The sequence below is a fragment of the Psammomys obesus genome, unplaced genomic scaffold (genome assembly GCF_907164565.1).
Source record: "Psammomys obesus unplaced genomic scaffold, mPsaObe1.curated_primary_1811, whole genome shotgun sequence".
In the NCBI taxonomy this organism is placed as follows: Eukaryota; Metazoa; Chordata; class Mammalia; order Rodentia; family Muridae; genus Psammomys; species Psammomys obesus.
This window is the reverse complement of record NW_026591086.1, coordinates 56211686-56237329: the sequence shown is the minus strand read 5'-3', so window position 1 is coordinate 56237329 and position 25644 is coordinate 56211686. Positions and strand designations below refer to the sequence as shown.

Genomic DNA, 25644 nt, shown 5'->3' with positions numbered 1-25644 from the left:
GAGGAGGTGTGGCCTTGATGGAGGAGGTGTGGCCTTGATGGAGGAGGTGTGGCCTTGTTGGAGGAGGCGTGGCCTTGATGGAGGAGGTGTGGCCTTGTTGGAGGAGGCGTGGCCCTGGGGATGGGTTTTGAGGTTTTAAGTCCACACCAGGCTCAGTGTTTTTCTCTCTCTGCCTGCTGCCTGTGGATCAGGATGTACCTCTCAGCTGCTGCTCCAGCACCATGCCTTCCTGCCTGCCACCATGCTCCCACCATGATGACAATGGACAGCCTCTGAAGCTGTAAGCAAGCCACCAATTGATTTCTTTTATAAGAGTTGCCTTGGTCATGGTATCTCTTCACAGCAATAGAGCAGTAACCAAGACAACAATAAATGTATAAGTAAAACCGCCTAGTCCACTTATTGTTGCTCACGTGTGTGTTTTTAGGGCTGACCACTTGGTATTGATAATCAATTAGTGTCCTCATCCTTGGGGAACACTGACTTGCTGTCTCTCAGTGGCCTTTAATTGGATGCTGTCCTGTTGTCTGTTAAGTTTCAGCACCTTGGAAGCACACTGAGGAGAACACAGCCATTTTATTATGAGCTCCTGGGTAGTGGGCTTCGCTGGAGGAACCTGGTCTACCTTGTCTCTAGCATGAACAGCCTCATGGGAAATGCATAGAATTGAGGATGACCATGTTCATCAGTTACCGGCTGTGCTGGGACTGTAGGTGGGCTTGGGGAAGTGACTCTCACTTATGAGGTAGAATATCTTTGTCATATATGAAGGTAGTCATCCACAGGCCTCAGCTTGAGTCACACGGTGGCACCTGGCCACCTAGGAGGCTGGATTCCGTGCACCTGCTAGATATTGGGAATTTTGTTTTCACAGATGGTTGCCATCAGATTTTGCAGACAACCAACATTTTTTTTTTCCACACACACTGTTGCAGGGTAGGCTTTGTCTAGGCCATTTCTGTGCCACCTTGATTCTTAATTTTTATATTTAAATTTAATTTTATGATACATTATGGTATGAGCCTATTGGCTTGTTTATATTGTTTTTTTTTTCTTTTTGTTAATCTTTTATTTGTTCCCTTGGAATGAGATTTGTGTATTCCATACTCTCATGTGTGTGTGTGTCTATATACAATTTAGGTTCTGTATATGACAAAGATATATCATAAAACATGATATTTGTCTTTCTGAGTTTGTTTTACTTAGTAGGATCATATCTAGTTCCATCTATTTTCCTGCAAGTGGCACAGTGTTGTTCTTTTTTATGGACAAATAAAGCTTCATTATTTATGTATACCACCTTTTCCTTCACCATTTGTCTGTTGATGGATCCCACACTAACTAAATAACTCAGCTTTTGTGAACTCCTGCTGTGAAAACTAGATATGTGCGTGGGGCTCTTGGGTGACAGGGTTTGGCTGAGAGTTGTAAGGTGAAATAAACCCTTCCTCCCAAGTTGCTTTGGCCAGCGCAGCAACAGAAAGCAGACAAGGACAACCACTGAGCCGTTTCTCCAGCCCTCTGTGTGCCATCTTTTGAGACCTGCCTGTGGCTCCCTTATTGGTAGGATTATTTGAGGGTTTTGGTATTTAATTCTTTGAATCCTTTATATATTCTAGCTATTAATCCCCTGCCAGATGACTGGCCTGCAGAAAACATTCCTCCGATTCTTTGGTTATCTTTTGACTCTTGTTTCCTTTGCCGTGTAGAAACTTTCTAACCCTGTTTGACAGTTCTCATTAGTTCCCCCAGGTCCTTTTCGGAAAGTTCTTGCCTGTATTTGCAAAATGAAGAGTTTTCTGTTTCCTCCATCAGTTTGAGGTTACAGGTCTGGCTCTTTGTTCCATTTTGGATAGGTTTTCACTGTAGTGTTTGGAGTGAATTAAGCGCAGAGCTGGAGGAGCCTGGGGCACTCTTCCTGTTGCTGTTAGGTTATACCAGCAGCTCTGTCTTACTGCAGAGTGCGCTGACCAACTGCTAATGGGGTGGAGCACAGCGGGCAATGAAGACTCAGCCGGTCCTGCTGTCAGGGCTGGCTGTGAGAAGATGATGTGGAAATGACTAAGGATGGTGGCTGCAGAGAATGGTGGCCTTGAGGCTTCCCAGTGGCAATGTGTTCATTTGGCTCTCATGAAGGAGAGGCAGGCAGAGTGACCCAGTCATGGCATGACACAACAGGGGGCATGTCAGGAAGCCGGGCAGGGTCGGCAGCCTTTCTCCAGTCTCTGCTGCAGCCCCTTGTTCTGCCTGTACTTCCAGCCTGACTAGATTCTCCCAGGAACAGCCTTTGCCTTCCTTCTTTCGGGTTTAGCATGATGTTTGGCACATCCTGTAAACATTCATCAAATCATTTGCTACCAGCTCCCATGTGTTAACTGTTCAAAACCCAAATCAAAACCATACCAATGTCCAGCTCTGTACATGTTTAGTTTATAATCAGTATTTTCATTTTAGGAAGGAACTGGTGTACATGTGTTCAGAACATTGCAAAGACTTTGCTCTTGCCTCTGAAACTTGTGGGCATGAAAATAAATAGATGTGTGTGTATAATTTGCAATGTGTTTACACATAGCATATTCTAAAATGAATGGACACTTTAAAATCTTATTACATCTTTATTTATTGCGTGTGAGGGGACGCATGCGATGTCAAGGCGTGGGTCTGGAGGTCGGAGGATAACCTGTGGGAGTCTCTGCTTTCACCCCGTGGGTCCTAGGATGGAACAAGATTGGCAGGCCTTGTGGCAGGTACTCTCGCCTGCTGAGGCAGCTCCCAGGCCCATTAGTTGACACGTTAAGTATAGTCGGTAAAATAATCTTTAGGCTTCACCTTGTACATTCTGTGGAAACTCTGGTTCAATTGTGCTTTGCTTCTGTAGTTAAAGCCCTCTGTGTTTCTCTTTCCTCTAGAATTTTCTGTCACTTGATGAACTGCCACAGCGCAGAGCCCAGGAGCCATCTGACGGGAAAGCCATAGTGCACGTGCAAGATTTTACTGCCTTCTGGGACAAGGTAACAACTCCTCATTTCCAAGAGGCAGTGGGTGACACTGATAGCAGAATTTTGACAAATTTACAATTTCTGTAAAAGGCATTTGGCGCATCTACTGAAAATTTCATAAAAACTCTCCAAATCAAAAAAAACTGTGATCCTAAAGAATCTGAAATTTGTTCTTTTTTTTTTTTTTTAAATGAAAATATTGTTTTATGTGTATGTGTGTGTCATGTACGTGTTTCTGTGCAGCTCCCCATGGGGTAGAGGAGGGTGTGAGATCCTCTGGAACTGGGAACCAAGCCCGAGTTCTCTGGAAGAGCAGCCGGCGCCCGTGGCTGCGGAGCCGTCTCTCCAGCTCCTGAAAGCTGCTATGGACCTCATTTTCACAGAGATTTTCATCATCGCCTTAGTTTAAAGCGAATAGGACATTGGTAATATAGTGCACAGGGTCAGTGAGGCACACGTTAACTGCATATTCGTATTCTTTTAAAATTTTTTTGAAACAGGATTTCTCTTTGTAGCCTTGCCTGGCTTGGACTGGCTTTGTAGAGCAGGCTGGCCTCGAGATCACAGAGATCCTCCTGCCTCTGCCTCCCTGAGTGCTGGGATCAAAGGCATGTGCCACCATGCCCATTAATGTGCATTCTAAACTGTCCTAGATTTTTACCTTGTTTTCACCTTGTCTTAGAGCACGGTGAATAGACTCTGTGATTTGTATTATTTTTTCTGGGGGTCAGATGGGGACCCCCGTATTTTGTGCCTTTGGAGGAGGTGGCAGGCAACCTGGGAAGGTTCCTGGGTTTCAGTGCAGGGTTTCACGGGTGCCAAGCAGACAGGTCCGGCTGGCAGGCCGGGAGGATCCCACAGTGGGTTACACGGGACTTACCTGCAAATAGGAAGAGTAACGGGTGACTAGGACATTCTCAGTCTTGTGGAATTGCTGTGCCCCCCTGCCCACTGCTCCGGGGCCTCCTGACACTCAGCCCTGGCTCTGCTGTGCAGATCTTCCTCTTAGCCTGGGATACAGTGTGCTGAATGGGAGTGTGCATCTAAAGATGCAAGCAAACAGGAGCCCTGGCAGGTGAGGCGGCCCAGAGCCCAGCGAGTGCGGAAGGTGCTCTAAGCTCCAGGGTGAGATGAAACACCACTCACGGGGCAGCTGGGATGTTGCAGGAGGTTGAGAAGTGGCTGATAACACAGTCAGCCTCAGACCAGTGTTCTCCCTGAATTGGCAAGAGGGCCTCGGGAGTAGTGTGATTGAGTTTGGGATACAGCTGAGAGCCAGTTAGAAGCGAGGACCACCCCTTCCCAGCTCTGCTACAGCTGCCCTCACCCCGCTGTGCACATGTCAAACCACAGAAGCCTGCTCTCTTTATACGCCTGTGCAGGTGTAAGCACTGTGTGGTTCTGCCTTGGTGCTGGCAGCTCTCCCCACAAAGCGACAGTGTTTCCAGATGTGGAACAGCACGTCCCAGTATTCTTTACACAAGGAAATTACTACAAGATGCTTTCCCTAGCCTGGAAGTTTCTCTTGATCTGCTCTGCATATCCCAGCCCCGCACATTTAGAGCACTGATAGGAACCAAGGCCTAAATGCCACTGTAAAGTGCCTTGGGTGAAAGCTGCTATTGGGCACAGCACAGGGGGCGATCATTAGCCAAATTTCTTCTCTCTCCAACCCTGCAACATTGGGAAGTGGGCTGTTCTAGTCCTCCAGTTGTCCTCACACTTGCATTTCCAGAGCTGTGCCACCGGTGTCCTTGGCTTTGTCTGTGGGATGACTGTGACCCTTGCTATGACTTCCTTTTGGGTAGGTGAGGGAGGCCATTGGATCGGGTAGAGACATTGGGGGTTTTGGGGAGAAGCTGGAAGAGGATGAAGGACACATGGGCTGGGAGTTACTAGACTCTCTTACAGCCCTCTGGAGATCAGGTGATCGCTGCTAGGAAAAGCGCTTCTCACTAAACCAGCTTCCATTCACAGGCTCAGCCTTTAAACTCACATTTTATGGTCCCAGGGGACCGGCCCATCTTCACAGGGCCAGGGCACAGGTGCTCCCTGCTTTGTTCACGTCTGCGTCCTCGGTGTGGCTCAGCAGTCAGGGCTCAGCAGCGTTGGCATTGCTGTGGGAGGTGCCTGGACAGTGAGCCCTGGGGTGGGGGTGGGCGGTGGAGCTGGGAGTGGGAGTGGGGTACCCTCCCTGTTCCTGTTCTCCCCTGTGCAAGGCAGGTCTGCCCTTCAGAATCTCATTTGGTAGAGTTCAGGTGGCTGTGTTGCCTTTGGTTTATCTCTACTGTTTTTCTGTGAGGTGCAGAACTATTTCCCTCATTGAGTTGCACAGAACATCAGCCCTGTAAGAGAGTAGCCCATGGAAGGGCTGGGGTTCGGATGGCTAGCTACAGCCTTAACTGCTGTACCCGCAGATGTACCCCATGGACAGTGGTCTGGGAATAGAGCCTCTTACATCACAGACAACAGCTTTTTCAATGTCACTCCTGGTTCTCATCCATTGGATGTGTTGTGCTGTCTGTGTCCATGCTGGATTTAAATGAAAGCTCTCACACCTGGAGACCAGCACCACAAGGCCTGTGCTCCCAAGTGCCGACTGGAAAGGAGCCTCGTTCTGGTTCTTGCCCATGATACTCTGTTATGACTACTGTAGCACACTCTTCTCTCAATTGGTTTCGCAACATCTGGAAGTTCTATATAGATGTGAATTTGATTCGGCTTTTCCAAGAAATTTAACTGAGAAACTCTAAAACAACTTAAAAATTACCAATGACTAGTTTTCTCAGATTTTTGGATACTTTCGGATTTTTTATATTTTTATCTATATAGTAGGGAAGCTTGGAGAAGAGACATAGACATGCATAGACATGAAAATCATCTGTGCTTCATGTCTGCCTTGCACACAGAGCCTTAATGTAACTCTACCCAGTGAATTTACATTTGGAGTTTCAATAAATTTCACTTCAAAGAACTTACAGTGCTAAGTTCTTAAATTTGGAACACTTACGTAAAACATGGCGCTCACACTTCTTTATGTTAAAATACATAGATGGCTGGAGAATGTGATCTCTGATACTGTAGTACTTGCCTTGTCCTCCTCTGCCCTCTGGGCTGTTGCTTGGACCTTCATGGTGTTTACAGTGGCAGGGTTGACATGACAGGCCTCGCCTTAATTTTTATTGTTAAACTCAAGCTCTTGTTGTAATACTGACCATATCTGTAGAACTTATCTTCTGTGGTTGATTTCACCCTATCAGATGTCCTGAGTATGTTGACGGTTGTCAAGCCACAATTAAGCAACTGTCTCAAAGTACTCATCAAGGCTGGGCATGCCGTATTCTTGTGCTGCCACCTGGCGGGAGTTAATGACATAGACGATTAAAACCCAAGGGCCCAGGGAAAATTTAGGAATGATTAAAATCCTCCTACATGGACTAGTCTACTAAAAATATTGTTTCAGTACATTAGTATGAGCCAAGAATATCTTAGCACAGCATGGACCTTCCTACTGCTAAAATTCTGTATTCATATGGAAATCTGGACTGGAGTTTATTTAAATAAGTTGAGTTTATTTAAGTAAAAGAAATGGGAAGGCTGTCAAGACATAACATCTTAACCGGGGAAGAAATATGAGCTGTGCTTACGATAGAGGCTGTAGGCTTATTGTTGATATTTCTTAAAAGTGACTACGTTATTTCTTTAAAATGAGACATTTTTTGTAAACTACCTCACAGACTTTAGACACTCCGACCTTACAAGGCCTCTCCTTTACTGCCAGACCTGGTGAACTGCTGGCTGTGGTTGGCCCTGTGGGAGCGGGCAAGGTAAGCTTCTTGGTTTGCTTTGTTTCCAAGTCGGCTCATTGGGAATTACTTATATGACCACTAGTTAGGATGGGGGTATTGTGAGACTTCCTCCTGCCACTGTTGGGCCCTGAATGTTCCAGGGGACTGCGAGGCTGTGCGGCTTCAAAACAGGTCTTAGGATTTACCCAAGCCATGTCAGTTCCTACTGAGCTTGAGTACAGCCATGGCTCGTGCTGGACCAAAAGATGCTCAGAGAAGCACAGGCCCAGGCAGCTGTGGGCCCAGGCGAGGCAGACAATCGCAAGCTCTCTGATCCCGGTAGGCCCACACACGTTAAACTGTAGAGGATTCCTCTGTCTCTGATGAAGGTTTGCCCCTCAGAACTGCTCCAGATGAGGAGGTTCCCAGTGCGTCCATGCATTGTTGGTGCGCGGCCTTTCTGGGACAAGCGCTTACATGGATGGACCCGCACTATCACGGTGCAGCAGAGTCACGCAGTCGGTGCTTGAGGCTCCTGCTGTGTTGGGCCTCTGTGTTTCTGCTACCGTCCTTTTCTGTTTATTGGCTGATGATGGGTCGAGGGAGACTGGGTCTCATAATGCCACAGTGGCCTCAGACTTGGTGTGTAGCTGAGGATGGCTTTGGTCCTCCTGCCTGTCTCCCTAGAGCTGAGGTTATGGGCACGCGCTGCACTGCCCAGCAAAGAGTGTCAGTTACGGTAGTGTTTCACACAGTGTTCTTATTGACATGCGGCTGACCATTCTATACAACATTGCACTTGGGGGATGCTCTTTCTGTTTCCTTTCATTCTGTTTCTAGCTGCAGCTTCTAGTGCTGTTTTAAATGAGAAGCTGGTGCTTGTCAGACTGCCAAGGCTGGGCAGTGCCTGGAGCTCGCATTCTGTGCTGACATTATACGTGTGCTGTAAACTCTCTTTCAGTCGTCACTGTTGAGCGCGGTGCTGGGCGAGCTGCCTCCTGCCAGTGGGCTGGTCAGCGTGCACGGGAAAATCGCCTACGTTTCGCAGCAGCCCTGGGTGTTCTCGGGAACTGTGAGGAGCAATATTTTATTTGGGAAGAAGTATGAGAAGGAACGGTATGAGAAAGTGATCAAGGCCTGCGCTTTGAAAAAGGTGATGACTTCTGGGTTTCCTGTGTTCTGTTTTCTAGTGATGAGATTGTTAGTTTAAACATCTGGCTTTGGGAAGTTTTTTAAAGTTATTATAATATGTAAGCTAAGCTTTTGGAAGCCTGTCTGTCCACACTCATCACTGTTTGGTTTGGTTGTATTAAGTTCTGTTCACTTTTAATCATTTTTGTGTCTTTATGTGCTGATCATCAGACCCATGGCCTTGCTCACACTAGGGGAATAATCCCCTTTCCCCAATATACACACAACTTGTATCTGTAATCCTTAACTGAAAAAAAAAAAAAAAAATATATATATATATATATATATATATATATATATATATATATATATATTAGATTTAATATTTTTATTGACTGGGGTATTTTTTTCTTCTATCATGTTTTCAATACCTGATGTTATTTCTTCCATCTCTTCTATTCTGTTGAAGCTTGTCTCTGAGGTTTCTGTTTGAGTCCCTCAAGTTTTGCATTTCTGCATGTTCCTTAGTTTGCATGCTCTCTCTTTTAAGTTAATTAATTAATTCACTTTGCATCCTAATTGTAGCCCCCCTTCTCCTCCCAGTCTCACCGGCTCCCTCTTCTCCCATCCCCCCTCCTTTGCCCCACTCCCCCAGCACATCAAGTCTCATCACGACTGAGCTCGTCTTCTTCCATGGTGGCCTGGCAAGGCAGCCCCACCAGAGGGAAGTGAGTGAAAAGCAGGCAACAGAGGCCTGCTTCCCTTTCTGGGGATCCACACGAAGCCTGAGCTGCTATATTTGTATAAGGAGCCTAGGTCCCGTCCATGCATGGCCCGTGGCTGGGGCTCTTGGGAGGATGTATTCATCTAATCTTGTGTGTATGGTGTTTTGCCTGCATATGTGCAGATGTACCACATGCACGCGTGGTGCTTGCAGAGGCCAGAAGAGGGTGTCAGATTCCTTTTAACTGAATTTACAGATGGTTGTGAGCCACTGTGTGGGCGCTGGGAACCGAACCTGAGTCATCTTTCCAGCAGCTGGTCCTTAACTTTTGTAAAACACAGAGCAGTTGCAAACATTTAACTGTGGGAGGTGAGCGTACTGAGCCTCATGTGCGCCCCACACAGTTCTGACTGAAGTCAGCTGGGCCTCGTCTTTACTCAGTTCCCTCTGAGCTCTGATGCCCCCCGCCAAACCACCTCATTTTAAGGGTGTCTGGGCCTTTTGTATTTCATCTTTAAAGTTTTTCATTATTTATTAAACATAATAATAAGAAGTCCCTTGGGGTCAGGGGACTGCCACAGTCCTATCCCTTTGTGGAAATGGCAAAATTGCTTGAGGAATCCACATCCTAGTCAGTCTGTCAGTGCTGAGTTCCAACTGAGAGTAAGCTGGGGAGAGAGTCTACAGCCCCGGCCCAACTTGTGCCTTCATTTTTTAAAGAAAAAAAGTTTCAGCAGCTTAACTCTGTGAGTCTTCACCAGGAGAAGGAAGGGTTTCAGAAATGACTGTGAGCTTCCCAGAAAAGAACAAGATGAAATATTTTATTACATGTGGCGATTTTAGTAAAATTGACCTTTGACAAAAACCTGAACATAGATGATAGGAGAACATAAGTTAGCCAGAAGACAAAATTCAAATGCCTGCAGACACTTTGGCTGTAAAAATTAGTCAGCAGTAGCTCGTGGTGGCTTGCCACAGACCCACTTACAGCGTTCTGGGCTCTCAGCTGTTCTTTTGCAGTGGGTGGAAAAGGCCAGACAGGCCTCTCGGGAGGTATGCTATGGAAGGCTTTATTCTGAGGGATGTGTAATTTCACTTGAGCAGTAGCTGGGATGTCGTAGGTTGTATTGGTCAGTGGCTTTTTATGAAGACATAGAAAATAATGAGAGATTACATGTCTTTATAATGACATTAAGTCATTTATAATATAATACAAATTAGATTTGAATTAAGTTAGTGAATATGCATACTGATGAGGACTAATTATAGAATAAGAGATCTCCTGCATTCAAAGTCTCTAAAGTCCATCATTGATTCTACATACCTGTCTCTGTCTTTTCAGGTTCTCTCACTCACTCTTGCTCGCTCTCTCTCAAGCGCACACACACACACACACACACACACACACACACGGGTACATGACTCTGGAATCTCTCACCATTAATTCCCTAGTGTATCCAATGTCAGTGTTCCCTCTTAGCCAGCTGAACACACCTTGATCAAAGTGAGCCCTATTGGTGACTCCTGACCTTCTCCCCGTGTCCAGCTACTTTCTGGTCGAGGCTGACTTGCTTTGGGTGATAGATGGAGGTGAATGTGGGAGACCGGGCTATAAACATCCCCCCCCACCCCAGCCTTTGTGTTCCCAGGCAGCCCAGCCCTGCCTTTTCCCTTCCCTGTGTTTGGACATCTGTGCAGGAAAGCAGGCCTGAGGACAAGAACTGCTTGTCCCAAAGCCACCAAGATCATGGGCAGGAACCTGGGCTTCAGCCTCTTTGGTGCTTTTGCATGTCAACAACACGAATGAGCTTCCCCTCAGGACTGGGCTGTCTGGTGGCTTTGAGGGTGGCTTTGCTGCTGTGTGTCTGTATGGACTGCTGTGCTGTTTTCATTCCTACCCTTGGCATGAGGGTGGCTCAGCCTGAGTGCCAGCCTGGCTATGTCACTTGGTCGATATTTGGGATGTGGCCTCATATTATTGATGTCTGCTGCAGTAGGAAAACACAAGCTTACAGACTTCCAGGAGGCTTTGCTGTGGTTCTGAAATGCTGTTTATGAAGCTGCCAAACAGCAAGCACATCAAGACCTTGAGCATCCCACTGAACTCAGTGTGGGATGTATGGGGTCCTTGGATCCTTTGGGGTTGTGGCAGTGAGTAGACATGTGAGGCAGAGGACTTCCCCGCTGGGGCAACAGCACTCTGGGCGGCTCCAGGTGTCTGCCTCTGCTTCCCTTAGTATTAAATAGGGTGGTTAGATTGACTGGGAAGACAGTGGTTAATCCATGTAAAATATAGACATGGGACTTTGATAAATGGTAGATTTATCGCTATTACAATGCTTTTTTCTAAATCAGTGAATACATCTGCAGATAGGACAGGTAAAGGCTTTTATTTATAGACTTCTACCACACATACCCCTAAAAGCACTAATGAAAATCAGGAAAGACAGATTTCTGTGATCAGATGCCTAACTAGATTTACTACATTAGAAGTAATTGAAATAAATTTATAATTTAAAGTCATGTCTGAGATGAAATGCTGAGACGTTAAATAATAGCGTACATTTAACAATGTCCCTCCAGTGTGGTTATGTGACCATGGTGATGTCAGTGAGCTACAGTCTCAGCAGACATCCCAGGATGCAGGATGTTAGGGGCAGTTAGTAAAATCGAGGCCTGAGGACATGCGGCTCTGACTTTGTCCTCTTTATCGGGCTAGGTGTTAGCCGGCTTGGCCTTAAAATGGCTCAGTAGCTCTTCATTAAATCAGGGCTCTTGTCATAAAGCATTATGTGAGCAACAGCTCTCCACAGCTGGGCCTGTGTATGCCAGATCTTGCCGGTGATGATTACCAGCAAGACATGAGAAATCTTTCCCATAGGGGTGTTCTAGACCTGACTGTTACCCTGTTTTGGGGGGATATGTTTTGTCATTTCCCTCCAAGATTCTGTTCTTTGTCAGTTTAGTTTTTTGATATAAAAAAAGTCTTTGGATACTGTTGTAGGAAGTTAATAATATTTACTATTGGTTTATCTTCTAGTAAAGCAGCTGTATAACCAAATCACCACACAGAGACTGGATTTTTAGTTAACCTAGAACCCAATGCTGGGCAATATTTACTCCCTCCTAAACCTCCAAGCCCTCAGTTTCCTAACATTTAGATTTCCCACATTATACTTGCTTTTTGTGAAATCTTAGGTCTGGTTCATCCTCCACATCCTCCAGGATCTCTCCTCCAGCTCTGCTCTCCTAGCTGTCTCTCGCCCCTTCCCTCCTCTCCTCCCACTCTGCTCCCGCCTTCAGGCTCCTCCCCTCTTTCCTGTCCTCTGGCTCCTCCCTGCTCAACATTGTGTCTAGTTGCTTTATTTTGTTCCTATTTACACAAGAGTTGAGACAGGATGCTTAGAATGAGTATCACAATGCAATATCCGGATTGAAACCAGAGAGTTGGGGGTGGGGTGGGGGAGAAATCAGTATTTGCATGAACAAGGGTAAGGTGTATACATTAAGAAAAACATTATACCAACAGGATACCTTCCTGGATTCCCAAATGAAAGTTCAGCTTTCTTTTCTTGGCTTGCATGTCACAAAAATTCACCCATACCACCTGCTCTGCAACTCATAGATTCTGTCTACCACTCTGCTGGGCTTGTGAGGGCGTGGCTCACGTGGAAAGCTGAGTCACAGATAGGTGAAACAGTTGTGAAGGCACGTGTATTCTCTGATGAAGTAAATCTGTGGCTTTGGAAGCTACGTCATGTTTCCGTAGCTTGGAAACATGACGTATCTGCTCTTTAGTGAAGGCGTCCAAATGCCCCGAAGCATCATGGTCCTCCGTGAGCAAGTTTTAAAAGGGGTACTTAGGATTCTGTGTCGTGTGTGCTCACTTCTGCCCATGTTCCCTGGGCCACGGCCCCGACCACTCATGTTTCGCAGATTGCTGGTACAGACCTGCTTGCTGCTGTGAGCGATTCCTTCCAGGTGGTGTCATGAGGCAGATGGTGTCACCCTTGAATCTCGTGGGACTCTGGGTGCATCCTCCTCATCGGCCTCATGTGTTAACACTGCTCCAGCATTGTGGCCTCGAGGTTGCCATCCAAGAATGCGGCAGTTAGACATTTGCTGCCAAGACTTACCATTATTTCTGCCTGTATATGATGCAATCTTTTTGCTCAGGTTTTGCTGGCCCACCCCACTGTACACTTGTTGATCTGAGCCCTGGTTAACCATCCAATGGGCTATGACTCCCCCCCTCCCATACACAGCAAGTTTCCTTTACTTTTGGCACTTGCTGTCTAGTTTACTCTTTGCACTGTCAGTATCCATTCTGACTGCTTCTGGGACCTTGTTCCCTTTACTGCTAAAGTTTTTGTGCCCAAAACAGTGCCGGATCTCTGGTCATTGCTTGGCACATATCTTTTAAAATGGTTAAGTGCCTAAATCCTCAGAAAAAAAGTCTAACATGGAAATACCCTGAGTGCTTTGTTGTTGAGTGAATGCGTTTGCCCCACCCCCTCTGAAAAGCTGCTGCTAGGTGTAAGGTGTCTGTGGAAGGCAACTGTGAGGCTTCTCTCTTCTGTCACCGTGCAGGACCTACAGCTTCTGGAGGACGGAGATCTGACTGTGATCGGAGACCGGGGAGCCACGCTGAGCGGAGGGCAGAAAGCACGGGTCAACCTGGCGCGGTAAGTTGCCCTTCCATCCACAGCCATTCTGCACGTGCCTTGGTGGAGCTTCAGGGGGGAGGGGCGTGGTGCGCATGCGCACACGAGAAGTGTGTGTTCTGAGTAAGTTTCTAGGTGAACATCCAGCTGGCGGGTGGCACAGTCCTCGTGGCAGAGGCCAGCGAGGTACTCCTCAGCCTGATTGCTCTCTCGGCTTTTCAGGGCAGTGTACCAGGACGCCGACATCTACCTCCTTGATGATCCGCTCAGCGCTGTTGACGCGGAAGTGGGCAAGCACCTGTTCCAAATGTGAGTTTGTTCTATCTTCCATCAGCTCTGTATTCAGGAGCCCTTCCAAGCGGGCCCCACGAAGGATTTGACTACTACTTCACCCAGGCTCACTCTTACGTCCCTCTTCCCCTTCGTTCCCCTCCAGATGACCCATTTTGTAAACACAAGGTCGGGGTAGAAAGTTAGGGAAGGCGCCTTTGGTACGGCCCAGTGTGTGGAGCCTGTGTGTTAAAGTCAAAGACAGAAGGTGCTCTGCAAGTCCTTCCTTTGGCTCCCTGAAGTCCTCAGCGAAGGGACTGAAAGGCCTGCCCCTAGCAGGAAGAAAGATGTGCAGGTTTACCTTGAAGGAAGGGGCGTGGAGGCTTGGGAGTCAGCTCATTTTCTCCACCATTTAAAAATAAGATTTGTTTTATTTCAGTGTGTGTGTATATGTGTGTCTGGTGTGTGAATGCCACGTGTGTGCAGGTACCAGCGGAGGCCGGAGAGGAGCTGGAGTTAGAGGTAGTTGTGAGCCACCTGACATGGGTTCTGGGAATGGCAAGTGCTCCAGACTGACCATCTCTCTGACCCCTCCCACGGGAATGCTTTACTTTGTGTGAGAATAAGGTTTCAGTGGCAGCATAGCATAGGGCCTCCATGGAAAGGCCTCATGGGTTTGTGTTAATATGTGGGCTGGGTGATTTGGGGACACTGTGAATGGGATTTCGTCCCTCTAGTAAAAGGAGCAGGAGACACAGAGCCATAAAGGTGTGCACAAGTGGGCACTAGAAAAGAGCAGCAGGCTCACAGCTCCCTCGGGGTGAGGTACACGTCATACAGTGACTGAGAGCCCCCGAAACACCCACACGGAGGTCCTGGGCTCGTTCGCTCTGGGTGCCAGAATAAAATGCATCAGTGTGTGTGACTTCCATCTTTCTGAGCTGTGGTGCACACTGGCTCAGCGGCCACCTTCTCACCTTTTCCTTCTTGTGTGTCTTTCCCCAGATTCCCTCTTCAGAGGACAGCACTCAGGTAGACTGAGGATCCAGCCTCATAGCTGCTCTCTCTCTAAAGGCTCTGTGTCTAAACTGTTAGGTGATGAGCTTTAAAACATCGATTCAGGGCACGTGGCTGAGTTTGTAACAGGATTTCAAGCAGGGTGAAAATCTCATGTGCCCAGGCGCTGGGTTCCAGGGCGGGAGCACAAGGTTGTCGACTGAGCAAGCCCTTCTGGGACATGGTGGACAAAGGGGAGTGATCGCTTCCGTACCCGTGCAGGGTGCAGATGCACCTGGGGTTGTGGTGATGAGCGTCCGGAAGCAGATGTAGTGGTGCCTAGACAGCAGTGCGGCTGCGCTTCACACTGATCGACGCTCGAGATGGTTAAATAGTGACCTTTACGGCAGGTGCATTCTGCCGCAATGAAAATAAAACCGTGTGAATAGCAGTGCTGGGTCTTTCAGGATGCAGAAAGCGAGAGCAGCCGGCGCTTGGCCCTGACCCAGCTCTCTCATCTGACCCTCCTTTCCTGCCTGCTCTTGATTGCGACTTGATGGATTTTGCTCTGGGCAGAATCAGCCTTTTGTCACTTGAGTGATTCTCGAGTGGCTCCACGCAAGTTCCCATCACTCGGAGAGGAGTCTGGGGCGGGCTGCTGTAGGAGAGCCTCTTGGGAGGAGAGAGGAAGGAGTTCTGACTGCTGTTACCAGTGTGCATGCCAGAAGGGCACCCCAGGTTCCCCTTTGAACACAAACAGGGGGTTTATGAGGTCTTCTCGAACCTTTAATGTCTAATGGCTTTGGATAGACACTCGATAGAAGCAAGCTTGTTAAAATTGCTGCTTGCTAATCAGAACCACATTCTTTGGGGGGAACTTGGAGCAGGGAGCCCGAATGCAATTTAGGAAATCACTCAGCAGCAGCTGGAGAATGTTCTCAACGAGTTAGAAAATTGGATTGAACAATATGCTATGAAAGATGGCGGTCGTGTTGAAGCTTAGAAATGTGAAGTGTTTTGTATTAAACAGGAATGAGCTGCTCTTCTGTTTGCCATTAACAGTTTTACTGCGATCACAAAATATGCATCCAGGGTTATTAAGGTTTGTGAGTTTTACAACTGTATGTTGCAAGCGTTGGAAGTGAAAGGCTAGGGACTCTGGACTGATGCCAATCTGATCTAGCTGTGGATTCTTGTGCATTTCAGAAAGTCTCAGAATTAGAGATGGCTGCCTCTCCTGATCTCTTGAGGCCTATCCTAACTAGATCTCCCTCACTGCTGCCTCTTGTCTTAGCTCCTGGATGTCTTAGTTTGTATGGGCCACCATGACAAAAGACCACAACTGGGTGGCTTACAAACAGCAGAGATGTATTCTCACAGCCCGAGGTGAAGTGCTAGCAGGTTTAATGTCTCGTGAGGACGTGTTGATGTGTAGATAGATTCTTCTTGCTTTGCCCTAATGGCAGAAGCGGTTCATCCATCGGTTCTCTTTTATAAGGACCAACAGCAAGCCTGCCCATGACGACAGGTTGCCATGGAAAAGCCCTGCCTCTTCATATGTCAACTGGCGATTACGTTTCAGTATATGAGCACATGGGTGGACAGAAGCCTTCAGTATCCAGCGCTGCCTCAGCTTTCCTGCTTTAGTCTTTTACACACTCTCCCCATCAGGATGCAGTTCCAGGTTCTAGAATGGGAGTCCTTGTTCTTTGCAGCCTGCTGCACTGCCGTCCTCCACATAAATCAGCATTCCAGAACTCCACCATGCCAGCAGAGTCCACATTTGTTGGCATGTTGGAGACATACGCCCTCTCTACCCCTGCTTATTTTAGTGTTGCTCCTTCTCAGCCTGATGACCGTGCATCAGGAGGAAGGAAGAAGACCTGTCTGCATGCCTGCCTTTTTCTCCTGCACTTACAAGAAGCATGATGGTTTTCTGTAATTGTGTCCTGTAGATGTACATAGCCCATTGCCCAATGCCCATAGCACTCAGTGTGTGTTTCTGTATCACCTTGCTCCCTATGCCCACACTGTACTGAGTACATGGAAGCATCCCAGAGCCATGGCACCCAGCTGGAGCCATGGCACCCTATCAGAGCCAAGCACACGTCAGAGCTACAACTCTCACTGTGTCACTGTATTGCTTCCTTGCAGAGATGCCCTTTCCTCCCACACTTCCTAAAAAGCAATTCCCACTTTGCTTTTTCTTCTAGCTCCCATCATGACGCCACAGTGCCTTTTCTCTATTTCCTTTAGGCAAGCCGCGGTGTTGTTGTTTTTCTTGGCCGGTGGGTAGCACCTTTCACCGTGCATATCAAGTAAACGAATCCAGGAACTTATTGCTCTGTCTGTCTTACTTCTGTCCCTGCCAGCCCCACTGTGGAATTGTGGGGTTGCAGTGGTTTGGGCTCTTCGTGGTTCTTAGTTAGGACCAGAATTAAATGCTGAATTGGTCAATGCTGGCATGACATGGGAAGGTATGGCGGCGTGCATCTACATAGTTTCGTAACACAGAGGTGGAGGCAGGAGGCCTCCTCTGCTGGCTACATTTCACTGTTAGAGCAAGGCTCAGGCGCTGCTAGAGGAGTTAAGTACATAGTCTCCAGATTAGTAATTTACTTCTGTCTTTAATTATTAAGGTTCATTTTCACTGCTTTTCCGTTAAGCCTGTGTCTCTGTGTGTGGGTCTGCGCACCTAAGGGTGGGTGCCCTTGGAGGCCAGAAGAGGGCCTTGCATCCCTGCAGTTGAGGTCACAGGCTGTTGAGAACTACCCAGTGGTTGTGTGGAGAAATGAACTTGGTTCCTCTAAGGACAGTGTGTACTGTTAACTGCTGAGCCTCCTCTCCAGGTAGCATTAATTTGCATTTAAGCCTCTTTTAAAGCAGACGTTGCTGTGTTCTCTCACTGTGGCCTGAACTCTTGCTTTGCAGTCCCCTGCTAATGTGTTTCATCCTCTGGTGGCTTCTGCGTTTGTAGGTGTATCTGTCAGGCCTTGCACGAGAAGATCACCATCTTAGTGACCCACCAGCTGCAGTACCTGAAAGCTGCGAGCCACATCCTGATATTGAAAGATGTAAGTAACTTCTCTCTTTAAAAAAGCGGAGTTTGGAGTTGGTTAGGAGATTCTAATGCAGATTTTAAGCAGTGGCATGCAGGAAAGAAAAGTACCTGTGAAGAAAGTAAAACAGGCCCAAGAGCAAGGTTCCAGGTTTCCCGAATGCACGTTGTGGTTGTAAGTTAGATGTCCACCGGACCACCTAGGGCCTCAGATGTGTTCAGTGTGGAGTTCCCATCAAGTGTGCTTCATGGGAAGCTCCTTGCCCTCCCTCTGATTTACATCCATTTCCTAGAGATGAGATTCATGTCCTGGGGGATACCCAGAGGACTTTTGGAAGTATCACTATGAGGTGATGCGGCCCCATCTGTAGAGTGTGTGCCTGGCATGCGCAAAGGCCTGGCCTCCATCCTTAGCATCCACAGACGGATGTTGCACACCTGTAGGGCCAGCGGCATCAGAGGCTCAAGGTTTTCTCACTTGGAGAGTTCAAGGTCATATTGGGACACATGAAGTCTCATCTGCCAAAGCAAACAAGCAAATAATAACAGTGGAAGCCCCAACAGAAAGCAGAACTTTCTGTTGAGAAAGGGCTTACATTCTAATCCCTGCTCCTTGTACAGAATACAAAATTGCCCTCTCAAATTTACAAGCTGCCCCAGTGAAATTAAAGATGATAAAGATGCTGCTTTCTAAGAGATTTTTTTTCAGACCTAAGGTACGGTAGATAATTTGGAAATTGTAGACCCTAAGACACCTCCCATCTCCTCTTGATTGTCTTCTCCAACCTGCCTGAAGAGTATCTTTCATTAAGAAAAGCAGTGGATGTGTGAGCAGGCTGTGCTCAGAGCTGCCTGGCCACTGTGACCACGCGCTGGTGCTCCTGCATAGGTGCACAGCCGCAAGCCGGGTGATCCCTTGCCATTCAGTGTAGGGCCTCCACTCTACTCAGAGTAGACGCGACAGTGCTCGTGAGACAGTGGCAGGAAAATGTTGGTCATGCTTTTACCTGGAGGGAGGCCATCTGGGGCAGGTGCTAGAGAAAGAAATCACCCGCCATGTTTTGAGGAACAGCACGCAGTCTGCGTGTTTGTGCTGAGGGAGGTGGGTCTGGAGGGAGGTGGGGTCAGAGCACAGGACGTTGGCCTTGGTCCCTGTTGTTTTATCCATCGCAGAGAGGGAATGTGGTCTCAGCTGTGGTACCCACCTCTCCTCCCAGACACCAGGATTCTCTGGGGCTATAAGACACAATTAGAAGTCTGTCTTGTAGATCAGAAGGAAGAAGGATGTACTCAGGTCAGCAAGTCATTGTCCCAAGGTTGCTAGAGCAGAGCACTGGCACCAGTATCTGAATAGCTACAAAGCTGCTGTCTCGCTGGGCCACCCGCTGCTCTGTTAGGCCCTGGCGCCATCTCTGAAATCTCTGGAGAATCCCCTTTCTTGCTTCTTCTGCCCTCTGGTCTTCTCATGGAATCCCTTGGCCTTCTGTGGTCAGCTGTTGGAGGATTCCAGATTCTGTCTGCCATTATAGGCACGGCCTGTGTTTGTCTTGACTTCTTATTACTCCCCATCCAGTGTGACCTCACTTTAACTTGAGTGTGTCTTCAAAGGTCCTGTTTCTCAATAAAGTCACATTCCTTAGTACCAAGATTCAGGACTGCAGTGAGGGGCAGGGCCACCATTTAACCCCTGACAAACCACCCACCTTATTGAGATCAAAATTAGCAAGAAATTTTCAGAGTTCCTGGTGACTTGCTGAGTGGCCTCCTTGGCATGTTCGTTTCGGTCCTCTGTGCTTATCTTTTGCCCTGGGAGTGGGCGAGTGTCAGATTCTTCTTCATCACGGGCAGGAAACAGCCCCCTCAGCATGTTCACATGCTGATTATTTCCTTCCACTTCATTCAGCATTGAGTTAACCACGAAGGTAATGGTGATTCTAACAGCACATGACAAAATAAAATATGAGATAAAACAAAATAACAACAAACCATATCACATCAAACCAGCAGAAGGAAAAGAGACCCCAGAGCAGGCACAAGAATCAGAGACCACTCATACACACACTCAGGAGTCACATAAGAACAATAAACTGGAAGCTGTGATATACATGATAAGACCTAGAGCAGACCCACCTAGGTCCTGTGCTTGCTGCTTCAGTCTCTGTGAGCTCATGAGCTTAGCTGGGTCAGAGAGCCCTGTTCTCCTGTGTCCTCCATCCCTGCTGGCTCTCACACTCTTCTGCCTCTGCTTCTGTATTCCCTGAGGCCCGAGGAAGAGATTTGATGGAGAACACAGGTCACTTTATGAGGAGAAAAGGTCAAGAATGCAGCGCCTGGGTAGCTTCCCATCTGAAATGCCCTTCCAGGGGCAGCTGTGGAAGAAGGGCACAAGGAAGAGCTCACACTGAGAAGAAACACAACACCAGAGAGATGAGGCCCCACAGTCCTCTCTGGATTTAGGGCTTCCTACCAGGTTCCAGAACCTCCCAGCAGAGTCACCTCAGCACCAAGCCTTTCCTCACACAGCGAGGAACACAAATAACTAAGCTATATCTAAGCCATAGGATCCTTCTGTAATCTCTTGGCCAAAGATGGGAATGGCAATCGAATATTAGCCAGAATTTCACAATATTTGTGTGCAGCTATCCTCAGAGAGATAGATAACACGTCATTCTGGCTGTGTAATGATAGTAGGGTGCCTGCAAAAGTCCATTTGTGCTTCCTTGATACTTATTGTCACCATCAAAGAGAGGTGAGGGAGCTGTCAGTCAAAGTTCCATCGAATAAATTCTCACCCCAAAGAAGATTATAAGAGGCAGGATGACTACCCCCTTAACAACAACTTAGTACGCCAGCCGTTTCCCTTCCCCGGGGAAGAGGAGCTCAGATTCCTCAAGCTGGAAAACAATTAATTTCATGGGCAGAGAGCTGAATATTCCGCCTGCAGACTCAGTAGGTATAGAGTAGTTTTGTCACCTGTCTGCACATGGCGGCTGCCTTTGAAATCCTGCCTCCTGCATATTGGGAGTTTTATTTTTAGTGCTTGACAATTTATTCCCCCACTCGCAGGGACTGGGAGGAGCCTTTCTTGGTGGTATGGCCCCCGTCTAACAGCAGAGAGGATGGCCGCCCCATCTCTCTGGTTTTTACAGCTTGTGTTCTCAGGAAATGTCCTGTCTAACGAGGAGCAGTTCCCTCGTGTGTTTTACTGATCCTGAGATGAAGGGCATAATTGCATTTAACAAGTGTGCCAACTGAGTCTTATCTTCTGACTGCAACAGGACACAGCGCATCGGGAATAACTTTCTAATTCTTCAGTCATCAGATTATTAAAAGCCTAAAGGCACTAGGATTTTCCTCAGTGGACCACCTTGATTGGGGTGGGATGGGGAAGGACAGGGGAGTAGGTGGTACTTGGAGCAGCTGATTTGTCTAACGTGCCCTAGCCTCACTTCAGAGCTACTCCGCTTCCATTCAGTTCCCCAGGGTTTTCCCCAGTATTCGTTTGTGACTTTAGATAAATCATTTGTGTCTCTCTTCATGGGGTAAAACATTGTTTAGATATTTGTGCATTATTTCCTATAACTTTGGTCAGGAAGAAACCACCTATTAGGTAGATTCTGATCATGTGGAATGGTGAGTCTTCAGTGAGGATCTTAAATTTGGGGCAGATTTTAGTCTAAGACCATGAAGTTCGTGCATGTCTTGCCTCAGAGGAGCAGGTGGCCAGTTAAGGCTGGGTAAGGTCGTGCTGTGAAGACAGAGATGCGCACAACACTTCCCTGATCCTGTGGATTCTTCTGCCGTCTACACTTCCTGCTTCCTTTAATGTCCATGGTATTTGTGTTGTAAGGCACAGTGACACATTATTTTGGTGAGCACCTAGAAGTTGGCAGAGAGCAGGATTCTCATTCAGGTGGAAAGTTGAGTTATTGCATCCTTGTCAGCCAGGATTCCAGACCCAAGAGCAATCATAACTCAAGGCCAGTTGACTGAGGCCAGTTGAGAGGTGTTACCAAGTAGACATGTCTGCCTCTGAAATTCCTTTTGTTCTAGGGTGAAATGGTACAGAAGGGGACTTACACCGAGTTCCTGAAATCTGGTGTAGATTTTGGTTCCCTTTTGAAGAAGGAGAATGAGGAGGCAGAGCATTCCCCAGGCCCAGGAACCCCGACTCTCAGGAACCGAACCTTCTCTGAAGCCTCGATTTGGTCTCAACAGTCGTCCAGACCCTCTTTGAAAGACGGAGCTACTGAGGGCCAAGATGTGAGTTCATCCTGTTACGTGGCTCCTTTTGCTCTCACAGATCTCGTAGCTCTCTGAGCCACTCTGTTGGTGGCAGTGTCTTTGTCCTAAAGCTGAGCTTGAGCTTCTAAGGTGTTACACAGTGTCATTGACAGGACTGAAATAGGGTCAAGGGAACAGCCCTGGCTGTGGGCAGGAGAACCTCACAGACACCCATCCTGGCTGTGCTGCCAGAAGTTCCAAAGGTCCATGTAACTTGTGGATGTCTGAAGTCTAGAATTTACATAGACAGATCTTAGCTTTTACATCCAGAGGCTGAACGTGAAGAACACCTTAGTAGTGCTTCTCAACCTTCCTGATGCTGGAACCCTATAATACAGTTCCTCATGTTGTGGTGACGCCCAACCATAATATTCGTTTCATTGCTATTTCATAACCATAACTTTGCTACTGCTATGAACCATCATGTAACTATCTGTATGTTCTGATGGTCCTAGGTGACCCTAACTCGGTCATGCCCCACAGGGTGAGAACTACTGCATTAGACTCTTCTATGTTCACATAATTTTTGTTATTTGTTGGACCTTCACACAGTAGGCAGCTGACTTGCCCTTTTTTTTGATGTGTTTTGTTAGGCAAGAAGGATGCAGCTCTGGTAACCTTAGCACATGACAGATAGAGTTAGTTCCTCCCTTTCTTCATTATTCTAGGCCGAAGGCCACATCTCACTCATCACTGAGTGCCCAGTAGTCAGCACAGGTCCAAGCGTATCTTCAGCTCATGTGAATCTGTGCCACACTGAAAGCCTTTCAAGCAAGTACACACTCCTTTAAAAAGAGAGTCATCCTGGCCAGCCAGAGGTGGTGCACACCTTTAATCCCAGCACTCAAGAGGTAGAAGCAGGCAGATCGCTGAGTTCCAGGCAAGCCTGGTCTATAGAGGACAGCCAAGGCTACACAGGGAAAACCAATCTCAGTGAGGGAAGAAGGAAGGGAGGAAGGGAGGAAGGAAGGAAGGAAAGATGTCATTCCTTGGTATTGGCATGGCGTGAGTTTGGACCCCCAGGGATACCAGGGTCCTAGGGAGTTCAAGTTGCGTATGCAAAAGTGGTGAATGTGCAAATAGCCTCTGTACTTCTGTATATTTTAAGACTTCTCTAGATTTCTTACAATACACAATAAATGCTATATGGACGCGTGATACATGGTATCAAAGGAGAGTGTCTGTGAATGTTCAGTACAGATGATGACTTTCCCCTGAGTGTTTTCAGTTGGTGAGTGTGGAACGCCAACATGATAGGTCTGACTATACAGACAGCTGTCTTCACTATCCAAACCCGCATTCTCCGAGTCTGGGAGCCTGGATCTCTCTGATGGAGGTAGATATGTTTCCTCTTCCCTTGTACAGGTTTTAACACAGTTGCAGCATTTGGCTGCCGTTTGAGCCATTTGCTTATTCTTTCTTATTTAGTGCTGCAGTGGAATTCAGAGCCTTGCTTGTGCTAAGCCTGCACCCCACCTCGGACCTGCGTGTTTCCTGAGTGCTGTGTCAGTAGTCACCTTCTGGAGAGTTTCTGTGTCACGGTTAGGCTTACTCCTCCCTTTCCCTCCACAGACAGAGCACACACAGGCCATGCAGCCAGAGGAGAGCCGTTCGGAAGGGAAGGTGGGCTTCAAGGCCTACAAGAACTACTTTGCGGCTGGTGCATCCTGGTTTTTCGTCGTTTTCCTTATTCTTCTGAACATGGCAGCTCAGGTACAAAATGACGTCTGTGCCCGCAGTGTGATATTTACACATGTACATTTACGTATGATTGAGGAATTGTGCCGTTCACTCAGGATTTGCACTGCGGGGTGATTTGCACAGTGTGAGTGATGCTAACTGGAGTTGAAAATTGCATAGAATTAAAAAAGTTGGGTTACCTTGTCAGATGTTAACTGGGCGGCTTGTCTGGGAAATTGGGCCTGGCACACACCTGAGCGTGCTAGGACAGTCCGCCGCTCTGGAAGCTTCCGCTGTATTCCAAGTCTTAGAAATGTTGAGTTTCAAGTTTGGAAGTCATGCCAACTCGGTGTTTCACTTCCCCCTGCAGGTTTTCTTTGTTCTTCAGGACTGGTGGCTTTCTTACTGGTGAGTTGTTCCATAGGTTTTAGGGAGAGGAGAGCTTGTTGGGCCTCTAGCCTAACGTTAGTCACTGATGAGAAAAAGTGATGTCTTGTGCATGCCGTGTGACCTCCAGCACGCTTTACCCACATCTGGTCCTCAGCTGCATGTCGGAAACTGAACGTCACGATTCAGATTTTAAAGGGTGGAAGCGCACAGGATTGTGCGAGCTGAGAATTGGTGTCTAACACATTTCTCCCAAACTGGGGCTCCTTTTGTTTGGTATTTACCTATATCTGTATCTTAATTTTTTTTCTCCTATGTTCCTTCCAAAATAGGGCGAACAAGCAAGGTGCACTGAATAACACCAACAGTGTGAATGGGAGTGAAACTGAGACCCTGGATCTTAACTGGTACTTGGGAATCTATGCAGGTAGAGTTTAGTCCTTTGCTCTATTATATGAGGGCCCGAGGTGGTTACAATGAGCCTGCCCAAGTAACCAGAGCTCCCAGGAGTAATTCAGTAACATCTTAGCAGATTAGGAGGCTGAGTCGAATTTACTCTGTGAATTAATTAGAATAATTATTTTTTTTTAAAAAAAAATCTACCGGAAGAAAGAGGGTGAATGAAGACTCTTAATTTGCTCTGTACTGGATTTTGAAAGTTAAACTAGGATTGAGCGTTCAGAAAGCCAGCCACTGGAAATATGAGGCTATTGTCTATTCTAATAGGTTGCTTTAGCTAAATCTTCTATCATTATGTGGATGGGCAGGGGGATTAGAGACGGATCCCCACCCTGTGGTTTGGATTGTTCCAACTTTGTCTGAATAAGCCCAGGCCTTTATTGAAGTTGGATGGAATCCCCTGGCAGCAAGCCCCCCTCCCCCCACCCCCAAATAAAAGCATTATCCCCTCACAGGTATGCAAAGCTCCCCGCAGCACACTGCTCATCTGGGGCTTCGCTAATTACTGAAGAGGGACGTTGAGCAGGGAGAAACCCAGTGTGCAGGAATTAGGACTCCTTCTTTCCTACCTCGATCAACAATGTTATCACACCTCTAACTGTGTGATTAATTTAACATTTGGTTTGCCAGACTAATATTAACACCACGCTCTGTTTTCACAAGAGTGCCTGGAATATGTTTAGAGAGTCACATACTTTTAAAAAGAAAATCCTGGTCTCAGAGTTCAAGTGTTCCCACAGGAAGCACTTATTCAAGCTGTCCTTGGGATAGAATGGATTATTTCCGTTAGAACCCACTCACCGATGTTTGGTACTTATTTTCTTGATCTCAGGCTAAGAAACCTAAATCACTTGAGTGGGTACCATTCCAGCTGGTGTACTGTGCAGGACCTTAAGAAATAGGTCCATTGTCTATTCGGGTAGGATGGGAGGCTAGGGGAAATGCCTGTGTATGGAGTTTTAGAACGCAAGCTGCTTTCTGAGGCCACGCTCTGTGGTTAGGAGGCATCAAGGTACCATACTACTGCTTCCCGTTCTGTGACTGAAAGTGGATGATGCCGGGAAAGCAGAGGTTAGGGATGTAGCCCAAGGCTAGAATGCTTGCCTCCTGTGCATAAAGATGTTGTTTCTCCAAGCAATATACAGCACACTGCTCAACACACACACACACACACACACACACACACACACACACACACACACAC

The 25644-nt window shown here is 47.3% G+C and overlaps 1 protein-coding gene across 1 annotated transcript in view; it reads left to right on the top strand.

Annotated features, from left to right (window-relative positions):
• The window catches only part of Abcc4 (ATP binding cassette subfamily C member 4), a 208350-nt gene that overhangs the window by 73447 nt on the left and 109259 nt on the right, over positions 1–25644 (top strand). The window contains exons 9-18 of the mRNA XM_055609807.1: positions 2910–3011; positions 6737–6826; positions 7749–7940; positions 13233–13327; positions 13529–13615; positions 17550–17646; positions 21684–21893; positions 23487–23627; positions 23965–24002; positions 24314–24408. Of these exons, the coding sequence (XP_055465782.1) occupies positions 2910–3011; positions 6737–6826; positions 7749–7940; positions 13233–13327; positions 13529–13615; positions 17550–17646; positions 21684–21893; positions 23487–23627; positions 23965–24002; positions 24314–24408 (1147 nt within the window). The remainder of the gene's footprint in view (positions 1–2909; positions 3012–6736; positions 6827–7748; positions 7941–13232; positions 13328–13528; positions 13616–17549; positions 17647–21683; positions 21894–23486; positions 23628–23964; positions 24003–24313; positions 24409–25644) is intronic.